Below are 13,275 nucleotides of genomic sequence, written 5' to 3' on the forward strand. Positions count from 1 at the left end.
CCAAAATGGTCATTCCAAAAATTTTACGTTTCCTAATCGGGCTAAACTATCCCACGTGGCATATGACGTGGCGTATTGTTTATTTTATGGACCCCACTTGGCTTTGATAACATGCCAGGTGTAACCGTCAACCAAGAGCCAACAACTGCACCCAACAGAACAAATAATATATAAAATAATAAAAGCAAGAGAGGAGTCAGTGATTTTTCAACTTAAATTTAATTTTTTATTTTTTTTTCAAGGAAAAAAGAAAAGTCTCCCTCGTTTGCTTTTTTTTCATATAAATATTATTTTTAAAAAACTTTTTTCTCTCTTCTAAGAGAGCACTTTTCTTAACTTCTGATTGGTTGATTTTATAAGGTCCACGGGCTTAAAATGGGTGGATGAGTACTTTAGCATTTTGGTCGTTTCTTCTTCTTACTTAGGGAGTAATGTGTTGTTTAGGAGAAAAAATCATATGCGGACAATTGTATTGTAAGCAAACGAATCCCAACCATTGTATTTCAAGTCATTAAGATCTAACGGCTTACGAAAACGATGCTCTCACTTAACAAGGACCCTATATATATGTATTTTATATTTTTTTAATTTGGAGGTAACTCTCTTTGAACTTTTGCCGGAAAATCGAGTTGAAAATTTTCTTGGTGGCCAAACGCCAAACGCAGTGAGAGAGAAAGAGAGGAGGGTGAATCAAATGTGATGGGAGGTGGAATCTCGACCGCGTTCCCGTGCTTCACACCGGTGAACCGGAGCAGGACGAACCAACCAGACCATCATCAGTCTCAACACGACTTGATCTTCACTGCCTCAGAGCCTTTGGACGAAACCCTAGGCCACTCCTTCGTCTACGTTCGGAGCTCAGCTCGTTTCCTTTCACCTACTCAGTCGGATCGCTTTGTTTCCCCTTCTCAGTCGCTTCGATTCTCGCCTCCTCACGAAACCGGTACCGGGCTCGGACCAGCTCCGAGAACCCGATCCGGACTTCCAGAGACCGGGTTCAGGACAATCTCAGGGGCTTCCGTCAGCGCCAACACTTCAACTCCCAGAACTGTCCTCCAGCTCGACAATATTTACGACGATGCCACTGAGACCACTCTGGGTGGTGGTGGTGTGAGGGGGAGTATCGTTAATGGGTTTGAGAGTACTTCTTCGTTCAGTGCTTTGCCTCTTCAACCGGTTCCTAGAGGGGAAGAGCCCTCAGGTCCAATGGAGCGCGGCGGGTTCTTCCTTTCTGGTCCAATTGAGCGCGGAGCTCTCTCCGGCCCACTGGACCCTAACGTCAGTGGTGGTGGAGCTGGTTCGGACAACTCTGGCCGAGTTCATTTCTCTGCTCCGCTCGGTACCGTTTATGTGAAGAAGAAGCGGAGGAAGGGCATTTCGGGGTTTCCGAAGGCCTTTTACAGGAACTTTTCGGAGAAAAAACGGCCATGGGTGGTTCCGGTGCTTAATTTCGTGGGTCGAAAGGAGAGTTCCGCCATGGGAGGAGAAGAAGACGAGTCCGAAGTTAAGAACGAGAGTAATGTCCAGTGGGCACTTGGGAAAGCTGGGGAGGATCGTGTACATGTGGTCGTATCGGAAGAACAGGGCTGGTTATTTGTTGGGATTTATGATGGGTTTAACGGTCCTGATGCGCCGGAATTCCTGATGGGCAATCTCTATCGGGCTGTTTACAATGAACTACAGGGCTTGTTTTGGGAGGTTGACGAAGTAGACGAATCTAGCAATAGCAATAGCAATAGCAACCCACAAAATGTGGCTGCGGTGGAGAATGTAGTGGTGGTAGACCAACCCAACCCATCCGAGCCTAGAGATGATTCGACTCCTCCAGTTGTTGCGAAGAGAGTGACTTTTCATCCGGACGAGACGGAAAGAACTGAGACTAGGAGGCGCCGGCTTTGTGATTTTCTAGCAGAGGAGATGGCTGAAGAGGGGCTTGATCTATCGGGTTCGCAGAGGTTTGCGTTTTCTGTGGATGATGCTCTTAGTGTCAGCAATGGTGGCTCCGCCGTGAGTAGGAGGTGGCTTCTGTTGTCAAAGTTGAAACAGGGATTATCTAAACATAGGGATGGTCACGGTAAGAAGCTTTTCCCATGGAATTTTGGGTTAGAGGATAAAGAAAAGGTTGAGGTAGAGGTTGAGAATAGAGTAGAGGAGAGCTCTAATCGGACAGGTCGAAGGCGGAAGGAGGGTCCGGTTGATCACGAATTGGTTTTAGGAGCATTGTCTAGGGGCCTTGAATTGACTGAGCTTGCTTATTTGGACATGACGGATAAGGTTCTTGATACGAATCCGGAGCTAGCTTTGATGGGTTCATGTTTATTGGCTGTGTTGATGAGAGACGAGGATGTGTATGTAATGAATGTTGGGGATAGTCGGGCTATAGTTGCACAGTACGAACAGAACGATACCGGTTCGAGTGCCGTGGCAAAAGGGCAGGGAGACAATGGAAGTACGGAGGGCATAACTGAGGAATCTTTGGCTGTAGGTGAAAGGGAAATGAAGCTTGAGAACGAGACAACTCCTCCTACACAGGAAATAGGATTGACTGCATTGCAGCTTTCTACAGACCATAGCACCAATATTGAAGATGTAAGTTTTTTAGTTCCTATATATAAAATTTTAGCTCTTATAATCTGTTGCTGAAACTGTTTAAAAGAATACTGTTTGTTTAGCTTTGCCTGGGTGAATTTTGTTGCCTAAAAAGATTGATATGTTTAAAGTTGGCTTTAACCTCTATGTACTTCATGAACCAATTTTGAAACTTGATACAAGCTAGCTACTATGGTAGACTACTAGACTCCAATTATCTGAGAAATTTTGCCTTTATAATTTTTTTGTTTTGACGTTTTGAACTCTAGCTTCGCAGAAACACTGGCTTTGTAATGCTCTTCCTTAGTTAATCCTATCTAAAGTGGGATTTTGTTATGTCTGAGGAATTATTGATTGTTCTTTTAAGTTTTTATTTGGTCCTGTCCTCCATCCTCACTGAAATTAATCCAGTGAGAAAGGTTTGTGACTTGTGAGTTGACATTTTATTGCTCTGAATTTCAACCACTGTACATGCTGTCATCAGATTCTTTGAAAGGTTTTCCTTCATGATACATTCCTTGAATCTACATTTTCTCAACAAAATCCTTACTGTTTCTGCAACTCCTTGGGAATTGGATGCAGAAAAACAAATTCATTGAATGAATCCTGGTCTTTGGTTATCCATGATGTATGACAAGTTGTTCAACAGGATGTCGAAGTACACATATTTGTAACTACCTTTTATTCTTCTTCTTGGTAATCATGTCAGTTAGAATTTAACAGGATACATATATTAGGAATAAAACCAAATTGACATAAAAGTACTTTTTTTTTTCCTTTGTTAGCTTGTCAGTTTCATTTTTGTTTTGCCTAAAAATGTTGGCGAGGTTAAAGTAAGGAGAAAATGATGAACCTTATTCTGACCTCTGGTGGGCCCACTTATGCAAATTCAAGCTTGTATTTACCTTTCTTCCAGTGAACGAACTTTTGATATCTTATCATGAATGTCTCTGTATAGATTATTGCTCTTTCATAGATCTCTTCCTCTTTTGAGAAAAAAAAGCAGTGAAGAATGATTTGGGGTCATCTTTCATATAATGAGCTGTGCATTCTAAAGGCGGTTTAATTATTTATGATATTTCATATTCCCAATGTTCAATTTCAACAATTTAAAACAAGGTTACCCTTCTAGTTGATGTAATCAAAGTTAGTGCTTCACTCCCTTTTGTCTATTGGATATAATCAATAAATAAGGAAGCTTCCTCTTGCATACATTTCACATGATAATTCCTTTTGTCTCTATTTTCTTTTTCAACGAACTAGGAAAGTATGAGGAAGCTTCCTTCCAATTTTTCAGTATCATATTTTATCTAAAACGAAATTTTGAGTACCTCTTCTGGCTGTTCTTGCATGGTTTCTCTTCTGGATGAAGAATTGCTTGTGTCTCTACTCTCAATGCATCTATGAATAATTTTAATGGTGTTTTCTGTCTTATGTTCTCTTTTTCCTTAACCTAGAAAGAAAATGCAATTATATCGTTAAGATCAGGATGAACCAAAAGACTTGGATCCCTTGTATTTTTTCTTTTTTTATATATTTTAAGTTGTATATGATCATTTTTGGCTTTTACTGCTTAAGAAAAAAAACACTGACCTCAGCTTTTAACAATAAGTAGTCTTTTACTCATTTTATTGATGGATATATAAGGTGTTCTTAGATTTTCAATTGACATTTTGCAGGAAATCATTAGAATAAAGAACGAACACCCAGACGACAAACACTGTATAGTAAATGATAGAGTGAAAGGCCGACTTAAGGTTACCAGAGCATTTGGGGCAGGATTTCTGAAACAGGTTCTTCGAATAAACTTGATCTGATGTATACCTCATTTATTATTAAAATTTAACATAAAAAGATGATACTTGTCTGATCTGGAATTGCTAATCTGGTTCACTGCTGAATATAAAAATACAAGGTTGTTTGAAAGATAAAATTAACTCGTATTCTGCGGATGAAATTAGTTAACAGATTTTGAAGTCAGTTTGAATGCTTCTGAAAGCCACAATATCTAGTCATTTTAAATATGATTTGCCTTCATTTTAAAATTTCAGACGATTAAGTCATGTCATGTTACTTGAATATTTTTTAAACCAAGTGAGTAGCGCTTTTGCAATTATTATTATGGAAAATTTAAACTTGGTCAACACTGTTGTATTCTTTTATCCTCCTGAAATATGACTACCTTTACATTGTTTTTCGGATGTCAAATTCTTCTGAGAATTATTTTTGAGCCTCTGCGAAATTAAATATAAGTTTAGATTTTAATGATCAGTGCCATTTCAATATGTTAAGATACATCAATTTGTAAGATGTTGATTAATTATCATCTTTCACATAACAATGAAAAAGAATTTTTACATGAGACAAAGTCAGATGATAACACAGTGTATGTATGCTGGTGCAGCCCAAGTGGAATGATGCATTATTGGAAATGTTTCGGAATGAGTATATCGGGACTGCTCCGTACTTATCTTGTTCACCTTCGCTTCGTCACCATAGACTATGTCCTAGAGATCAATTCTTAGTACTCTCATCAGATGGTCTATATCAGTATTTTAGCAATGAGGAAGTGGTTTGTCATGTCGAGAACTTCATGGAAAAGTTCCCTGATGGAGACCCTGCACAACATCTCATTGAGGAGCTTCTATACCGTGCAGCAAAGAAAGCAGGTATGCTTTTAGGACTATCTGATTATTTTTCAAATTTTGTTTGTGTTGTTTTCATTTGTTGTTACTTATTACTGTGCTTGCAAGACCCAATACTCGATAGAAAGATGTTAGAATGTAAATGAGAACTTGTTTCCAAAAATGCATGTCATATGTATTGTATAACACTTTACATGGGCACTATAACGGCATTTGTCTCCATACTTCTCCAAAATATTTGATTGCGTATTTCTTTATTAGAAAGCTATCCATCCAAGTTGTTTGAATCTTCTTTTATTGTGACTCAGTATGCCGTGACCACACGTGATAATACTATTACATAGAGGTTTTAAGATCTTGAATGTTGTACTACACTTTTGCCACTCCTTTTAAGTCATGTTAGTCATCATTTATTTGGAAACTTCCAAGTAATTTTCCTTGTTACTTCCAGTTCGGGAGAAATTATAATGCTCACGGCATGCATAGGTTATAGTAATAGAGTCGCCTTTTGGTTACCGCTGCGGTGCTGCTACCATCCAACCACCCTGTTTTGTACAAATAAGCAAATATTTTGAATAGGCAAAACTAGTGTTTCATTCATCCTCTTCTTAATTTTCTTTTTCTTGATATTTTTTTTTGCTAGCTGTCTTTCCTATCCAGACTCATTTTGATTGTGTTCTAACTTCTACTTGACCATTTTTGGGGAATCATTTGGACTTGCTCGAACTGGTTTTCTTTACGCAGGAATGAATTTCCATGATTTACTGGATATTCCACAAGGAGATAGGAGGAAGTACCATGATGATGTTACAGTAATGATTATATCACTAGAAGGAAGAATTTGGAAGTCATCAGGAAAGTACCTTTGAACTAGCTCAATCCAATCTTCTCAAGTGATAATATATTGGAAGCGGTAAGGAAATCTTTACTGCTGATCCATTAGGGTTTTTTTTCGATTATCTATTCTCGCCACCTTACAGCAGCATAAGCATACAGCTAAGTAGGTGAGGGGCCTCAGGTGATGATGGTAAGGGCGAAAAGGGCTGATCTTAGATATTATAAAAAAGAAGAAAACTTGAATAGATGCAAAAGATTTGGTTTCAGGATGAAAAATTCAGAACTTGCAAATGGGTTTGATGGGAAATGCTCTTTAGGTGGAAAAAGAAAAAGAAAGAAGGAAAAAAAAATCTTTTTTTTTTTTGGGGGGGGGACCTCATTTTAACTTATTCTGTTCTAAAATAGAAATATATTGTGTAGGTTCCTGCCTTTTCCATTTCATCATTGTCATTTCTTATATTTTGAAGCCAAGAAAGAAAAAAAAAAAAGAAAATAGTTTGTAAAAATTGGTGGGGGTACAAATTTACTTACTGAAAAGTTGAGAGCATTTCCTTCTTCTCAATGTTAACTTTGAAGGTGGGTTTTCCACCATTGCGGATTAAAAGAGTTGAAATTTTTGCCAAACATCCATTTCTGCTTGTGGCTGGCTTTAAATTTCTATGTTGGCTCGAAGAAAATGAATGGAATGCATCACATTCACTTCCATGTTTTACTTGTGAAAAAATAATAGAGAGATTTCCTTCTCTTTTTCATTGCAATGGAAAAAGGAAAAATGAGGAATGTGCAACAATTAGTAAAGGCAAGTTTGAAAACAAAAGTACATTTTAAGTTACAGAAAAAATAAAAAAGGAGAGTACACTTCCAAGTTTTGATTTTATGTGTATCTTTTGGGAAGTCTACAATTAACTAATTAACCATTACATGTAAGTTCAGACTGGATAGACTTGATAGGATTTGGAATGTTAAAATAAATTAAATTTTAATAATATGGGGTTTGTGTTTTTAGATGTTAATCTCTTTAACATTTGGGTTTTATATTCTTAAGTTTATTTTTTTCAACTCAAACATATAATAAATACCCGATAAGTGATGATTAGTTGAAAGGAATAAAAACATAACTAGAATAGTCATGACATTTTAATACTTTAAAATAAAATCATAATATAATGGAATAAAAATTGTTTCCATTCCATTTAATTTTATTACCTAAAACCAAATATCACCTTTTTTAAGTCTTACAAAAATAATTTTATATCCACATTTTTTTTAAACGAGGATTTCTTAGCTAGCACTACCTACATATTAGTATTACCAACATGTAAGTCAAATATGCCACATTCCCTTATAAATCAATTTGTTTCTCCTATACCATATTTTCCAACATAGTGTAGGTATCTTTTCCAGCTCTTCTTTAGGCAGCACATAAGGAATTCATAAGAAGCCATGGAAAGGTGTGTTAACATTGTTATATGAAGTTAGTTACACCAACTGTACATATTCTTACTCACTCTTTTTTGTTATTCAGCTATATATAATTTGTACACTGTATTTATAGAGAGCAATTGTTCATTCAATGAATGTACATAATGTTGGGTTTTATGCCCTAAATAAAATTCATTTCAATATAATTAAATTTACTTATTAATATAGATCAGAAATAACATTTAATGTTACATGGTTCACATGATTTATTTCATGATTATATGTACATAATGTATAAATTCATCTGAAACCCTTTTCACATACTTGATCCTGTTTATTGTGCCGTCAACACATTGGAAAGTAAACATGACTATGTGAATAAAGTTTCCTAGATTTATCAGACATAGGGTTTTACTGATATGATAATCTACAACAGAGTTTACTTGCATTTGGAAAAGTACTATGTTCTTTCCAGAGCATTGGTTAAAGTAAAGCTCAAGTTGGATGCATGGAGTATGCATCGGAAGGCACCGATATTGAACTTTGACTTAGATTTATTAAACTTACCGTAATATTTATTCAAGTCAATATCGCCTAGTTGATCCTAGATCAAATGATCTTAATCCTGATATGATTAGGCTCAATCTCGAGAGGCTATTCGTGTTCTTTGATTTGTTAGTTAAGCCTACTTTTAGGTCAGGGTGATACGTACATTTTGGGAACACGGTAGTGCAATTGAGTGGGAGCGCGCTAGCATAAACATGGAATTTATAGCTTCTATCTGGCGAATAGTAAGCAAATGATGATCTCCTTCGAGCTTGACCAAACGAACATAAATGGTGGAGTACTCATTTCACATAAGCTGAAATATCATTTATACGGGGTCAAGTGTTTTAAGGATAAAATATATAGTAGGGTGTTACGGTAATCTAATCCCTTTATCCCTTTACAGTGTAGATCATTCATATAGAGGATCTGTGATCACATTAGGATTATGACAATGGATAACTAATGATGTGTCTACATGGTGGAACATATAGAGCATTCTATATAACTGAGAGTGCAATTCTAAGTTCTATGCGTGGATTCAACGAAGAATTAATAAGTTAGTAAATTTTAGTAATAAATTCTTGATCTACTTATTGGAAGCTCGGTTATATAGACCCATGGTCCCCGCACTAGTTGAGATAATATTGCTTGTAAGACTCATATAATTGGTTTTGATTAATCAATTATAATTCTCAATTTAGACTATGTCTATTTGTGAATTTTTCACTAAGTAAGGGCGAAATTGTAAAGAAAGAGTTTTAGGGGCATATTTGTTAATTATGATACTTTGTATGGTTCAATTAATAAATATGATAAATGACAATATTATTTAATAATTATTTATAGTTATTAAATAGTTAGAATTGAAATTTAAATGATTGAATTTGAAAATTGGCGTTTTTGAGAAAATCAGATGCAGAAAAGATAAAACTGTAAAATTGCAAAAAGTGAGGCCCAAATCCACTTGTATAGGGCCGGCCACTTTTGTAGGAAATTTAAACTGATATTTTCATTATTTTAATGCCAAATAATTCAAACCTAACCCTAGTGGAATGCTATAAATAGATAGTGAATGTTTCAGGAAATTTACACACTTAAATTTTCTACTTTTTCATTCAGAAAAAACTGAGCCTTCTCTCTCCCTATCTTTGGCCGAACCCTCTCTCTCTCTCTCTCTCTCTCTCTCTCTCTCTCTCTCTCTCTCTCTCTCTCTCTCTCTCTCTCTTCCTCATTGAGATTTCGAAATTCTTAGTGTAAGAGTAGTGCCCACACACAGCAAGTGATACGCCAATAATAGTGAGGAAGATCGTGAAGAAAGACTTTCAGCAAGAAGGAGGTTTCAGCATCAAAGATTCAGAGAAAGAGATCCAGGTTCAGATATTGATAATGCTCTGCTACAAAAAGGAATCAAGGGCTAGATATCTGAACGGAAGGAGTCATTATATTCCGCTGCACCCAATGTAAGGTTTCCTAAACTTTATATGTGTTTATTTCATCGTTTTAGAAAGTTCATATTTAGGGTGTTAATAAACATACTTGTGAGTAGATCTAAGATTCTGGTAAAATAATTCCAGCACATAATTCATTCCAATCATTTTCTCTTTCTCTCTTCTAATCGTTCTGTTTGTTCTTACATGGTATCAGAGTAGTCTTCTCTCCAACATTTTTTACGTTCACATTCTTTGTTTCGTTGTGATCCTTTTACTTCTTCCTCATCATGTCAACATCATCAGCAGCGACCGGTTCTACTCTAGCAACAACGTTTCATCCAGTGGTCTTTTCTCATAAGATCTTGGTCACGCTTGACAATAACAACTTCTTGTTATGGCGTCCTCAAGTGCTTTCTACAATTCGAGGTCACCAGCTCTTCGACTACATCTCATCAATTGTTCAACCACCTCCAAAATTTCTTTTGATCAAGATCGTATCAATAACATCATTAATCCTCGATACACCCAGTGGGAGCAGCAGGATCAACTCCTCTACTCTTGGTTACTTTCGTCGATGATTGAAGGTGTTCTGACTGGTGTGGCTAGCGGTGAAACTTTAGCTTAATTTTGGAAGACACTTGAGGTGTATTTCTCTACTCAAACCTCAGCTAAGATTGATCAATTCACTAATCAACTGTAGAATATCAAGAAAGGTTCTCTTTCAATCAATGAATATTTGCTTCGCATCAAATCGGTTGTGGATCAACTTTGATCAGTTGGTGATTTGGTTACTATTAAAGAACATATAACAGTTATATTCAAGAGTTTTCCATCTGAATATGACACTTTTGTCATCTGTGTTAATTCTCAAAATCAACCTTACACTGTGGCTGAAATCGAATCATTGTTGCTCTCTCAAGAACACAGAATGGAGAATTATAATCGAGATCTTGATTCCGTCAACTTAGCCACAAACCGTTCCTCTAGGGGTTGTGGTACTAGATCAAGATTTGGAAATTCTTTCTGTCCTAATTCTAGTCTTGATGAAAAGTCTAATAACAATTCACCTACTTCTCGTAGTGGCCGTGCTATCTAGAACCCTTATGTTGTGAATCCTTGAGGTGATGGTTTATCCTCAGGTGGTTTTCGTGGTCCTCAAATAAATTCACAGGTTATTATCTCTCCCTTGGCTCCTAATTCTGCTAGCTCTAGACCTGTTTGTCAACTATGTTCTAAATCAGGTCGTATAACAACTCGTAGCTATCAAAGGTTTAACTTTAATTTATTGGAGTTAGGGTTGCCAATGTAGATCAATATGATGTTCATATTGCTACATTCCACACTATTTTTGATCATGCATGGTATCCATATTCAAGAGCTACCAATCATTGCACTGCCAATGAAACCAATTTCACTCAAAAAGAACCATACTTTGGTCTTGAATAGATACATATGGGAGATGGTGCTAGACTTAACATTTAGCATGTTGGTAAGAAAATATTTCACACTCTATATACTTCTAAAACTCTCACTCTGAAAAATCTTCTTCATGTTCCTCATATTACCGAAATCTCATAAGTGTAGCTCAATTTACTAATGATAATAATGCCTCTTTTGAATTTTACCCTAATCATTGTGTTGTCAAGGATCTAGACTCTAAGCAAACTCTTATGGAAGGACATTTTAGCCATGGCCTCTATGTCATTCCTCCTACTCAGCTTCAGTCCAACAACTCTCACTTTTTGCAATCTATTATTCCTTTTATAGTAAACAATGCTCAAATGAGTTCTTGTAATATTCAACCAACCAATTTTTCTTTATGGAATAATCAGTTGGCTAAAAAAATAATCCTTGTCCCTGTCCTGTTCCCCATTTAGATGGAGAATCTCTGCTCTATTAAGAGTGGGTTCCTGCGAGGCCCCATCCCCAAGGAGAAAATGTGCATCCCTACATGAGACAAAACTAGAGGTGCACATTTAGACCCGGATTCCACCCAACCCAAAACCCAAAAAAACTCAAAAAAATGGGTTTTAATTTTAGTAAACTGGGTTCTGGTTACACCTGGTCCATCGTTAGCTGAGTTCGGATTTCATCAATCCAAAACTCAAAAAAAAAAAAAAAAAAAAAAACGAGTTACACCCAAACTTACCCGAAATCCAGATATGTATAAACTTTTTATTTTTTATTTTTTTATACATGAAAACATAAACTTAAAATAAAAAAAGACTTAATTCTAAACAATGATATATAATTTTTATTTTTTTCTTTTTCTTTTTATGAAAAAATGTATAAAAATAATGTTTTTCAAAAAAAGAAAAAAAGAAAGAAAGGTTAGCCTAACGTGAATTCAGTCAAAACCTACTCAGACCCAGTTCAACCCAGACCCGACCCACCCGCACTCAAAACCCAAAAACTCGGGCACACAAACGAGTGGGTTCGGGTTACTAATTCTAGACACCCGAACCCAAAAACCCAAAATCCAATAAAATCTACCCGATGTGCACCCCTAAACAAAACACATGCACAAAAAGTTGTTTTCATTTTAATAAATTTCTTTTGGTTTTTTTTTTGTTTTGTTTTTTTATAGTAAAAATTTATTAAAAAGAAAAGAACTTTAAGAATATATATATATATATATAAATTTTATGAGTTTTTATACTTTGTAAAAATATGATTTTTTTGTTCAAAAAGATTATTTTATGAGAAAATTAAAAAAAAAGTTAAAAATATAAAAAAATTAAGTAAGATAATCAAGTACCATTATAGTAACTAGAGTGATAACCCGTTACCATAAAAAGGTAATTAGGTACATGTTTTTTTTTTCTATATTTTTTAGCTTATTTTCTAAAAAAAATTCATAAAATAATATATTTTTTTAAAACAACTATAATTTTACAAATTTATACTTTAAAAGTCATAAAAAAATCCCCCTAAAAAAACTAATATGTTTTTGGGATTTTCATAAAAATATTGAATTTTTGGCAACAGTTTATAATTTTACTGCTTTTACAAAAATATTATCTTTTTATAAAACAACCGTAAAATAATAAAATAGAACAATTAAAAATAACAGTAGAACAACTAAAAATAATAGTGAAACAACAGTGAAAACTTAACACAGTACACAGTATAAAAAATACACACCATTTTTTTTAAAAAAAAAATCCACCCGCAACAAAAAAGAAAAAAATTAAAATCTATACATATAAAAGAGAAGTATGAGACGGTAATGTGACACTCTCAAATTGCTTTAAGAACTTCTATCTATTTTCTCATTAATTCTCTTATTTTATTAATTTTAATTCAGTCTATATAAATTTTTCCATTTTTCTTCAAATTTTCTAATTTAATAATAAAAAGAAAACTAAAATCTATATATCTATATATTAATATAAATATATATATAAAGGAGAAGTATGAGGCGGTGACGTGACGGTCTAAAATCTCTCCAAAGTTATTATTTTTTTTTCTCCTTAATTTTCTCAATTTTTTAATATTTTATTAAAGCATAAATTTACAAATTAATATTTTACTATTATTTTAATAAATTTTCTATAAAAATATCTATCTTAAATTAATTATTTTTTTAAAAAAACACATAATAATAAAAGTAAAAATTAAATAATTATTCAATTATTTGTATATATATATTCATAATTATATATATGTGTGAAGTTTTTTTTTTACTTTGCAGAATATAGGAAATTTTTTTATAGAAAAAATTTATTATGAATTGAAAAAAAAAAGCAGGTGTGAGATTATGTAGAAGAAGAAACAAGTGTGAGATTATCAATTAAATTTTT

The 13,275-nt window shown here is 34.5% G+C and overlaps 1 protein-coding gene across 1 annotated transcript; it reads left to right on the forward strand.

The window, feature by feature from the left end:
* Positions 1 to 444: 444 nt before the first annotated feature.
* LOC115715848 (protein phosphatase 2C 29) lies at positions 445 to 6,695 on the forward strand. The gene is made up of 4 exons (XM_030644518.2): positions 445 to 2,589; positions 4,269 to 4,382; positions 4,994 to 5,258; positions 5,979 to 6,695. Exons 1-4 carry the CDS (start codon positions 700 to 702, stop codon positions 6,101 to 6,103), a joined length of 2,394 nt encoding a protein of 797 aa, XP_030500378.1. The 5' UTR covers positions 445 to 699; the 3' UTR covers positions 6,104 to 6,695.
* Positions 6,696 to 13,275: the final 6,580 nt, after the last annotated feature.

Source organism: Cannabis sativa, chromosome 5 (assembly GCF_029168945.1).
Source record: "Cannabis sativa cultivar Pink pepper isolate KNU-18-1 chromosome 5, ASM2916894v1, whole genome shotgun sequence".
NCBI lineage: Eukaryota > Viridiplantae > Streptophyta > Magnoliopsida > Rosales > Cannabaceae > Cannabis > Cannabis sativa.

What these genes read in the sequence shown, in the direction of transcription:
- LOC115715848 (XM_030644518.2), top strand. Translation starts at nt 700, where the DNA reads ATGGGAGGTGGAATCTCGACCGCGTTCCCGTGCTTCACACCGGTGAAC. An exon ending in ATAGCACCAATATTGAAGAT is followed by an intron (nt 2,590 to 4,268) that starts GTAAGTTTTTTA and finishes GACATTTTGCAG; the next exon opens with GAAATCATTAGAATAAAGAA. An exon ending in CCGTGCAGCAAAGAAAGCAG is followed by an intron (nt 5,259 to 5,978) that starts GTATGCTTTTAG and finishes TTCTTTACGCAG; the next exon opens with GAATGAATTTCCATGATTTA.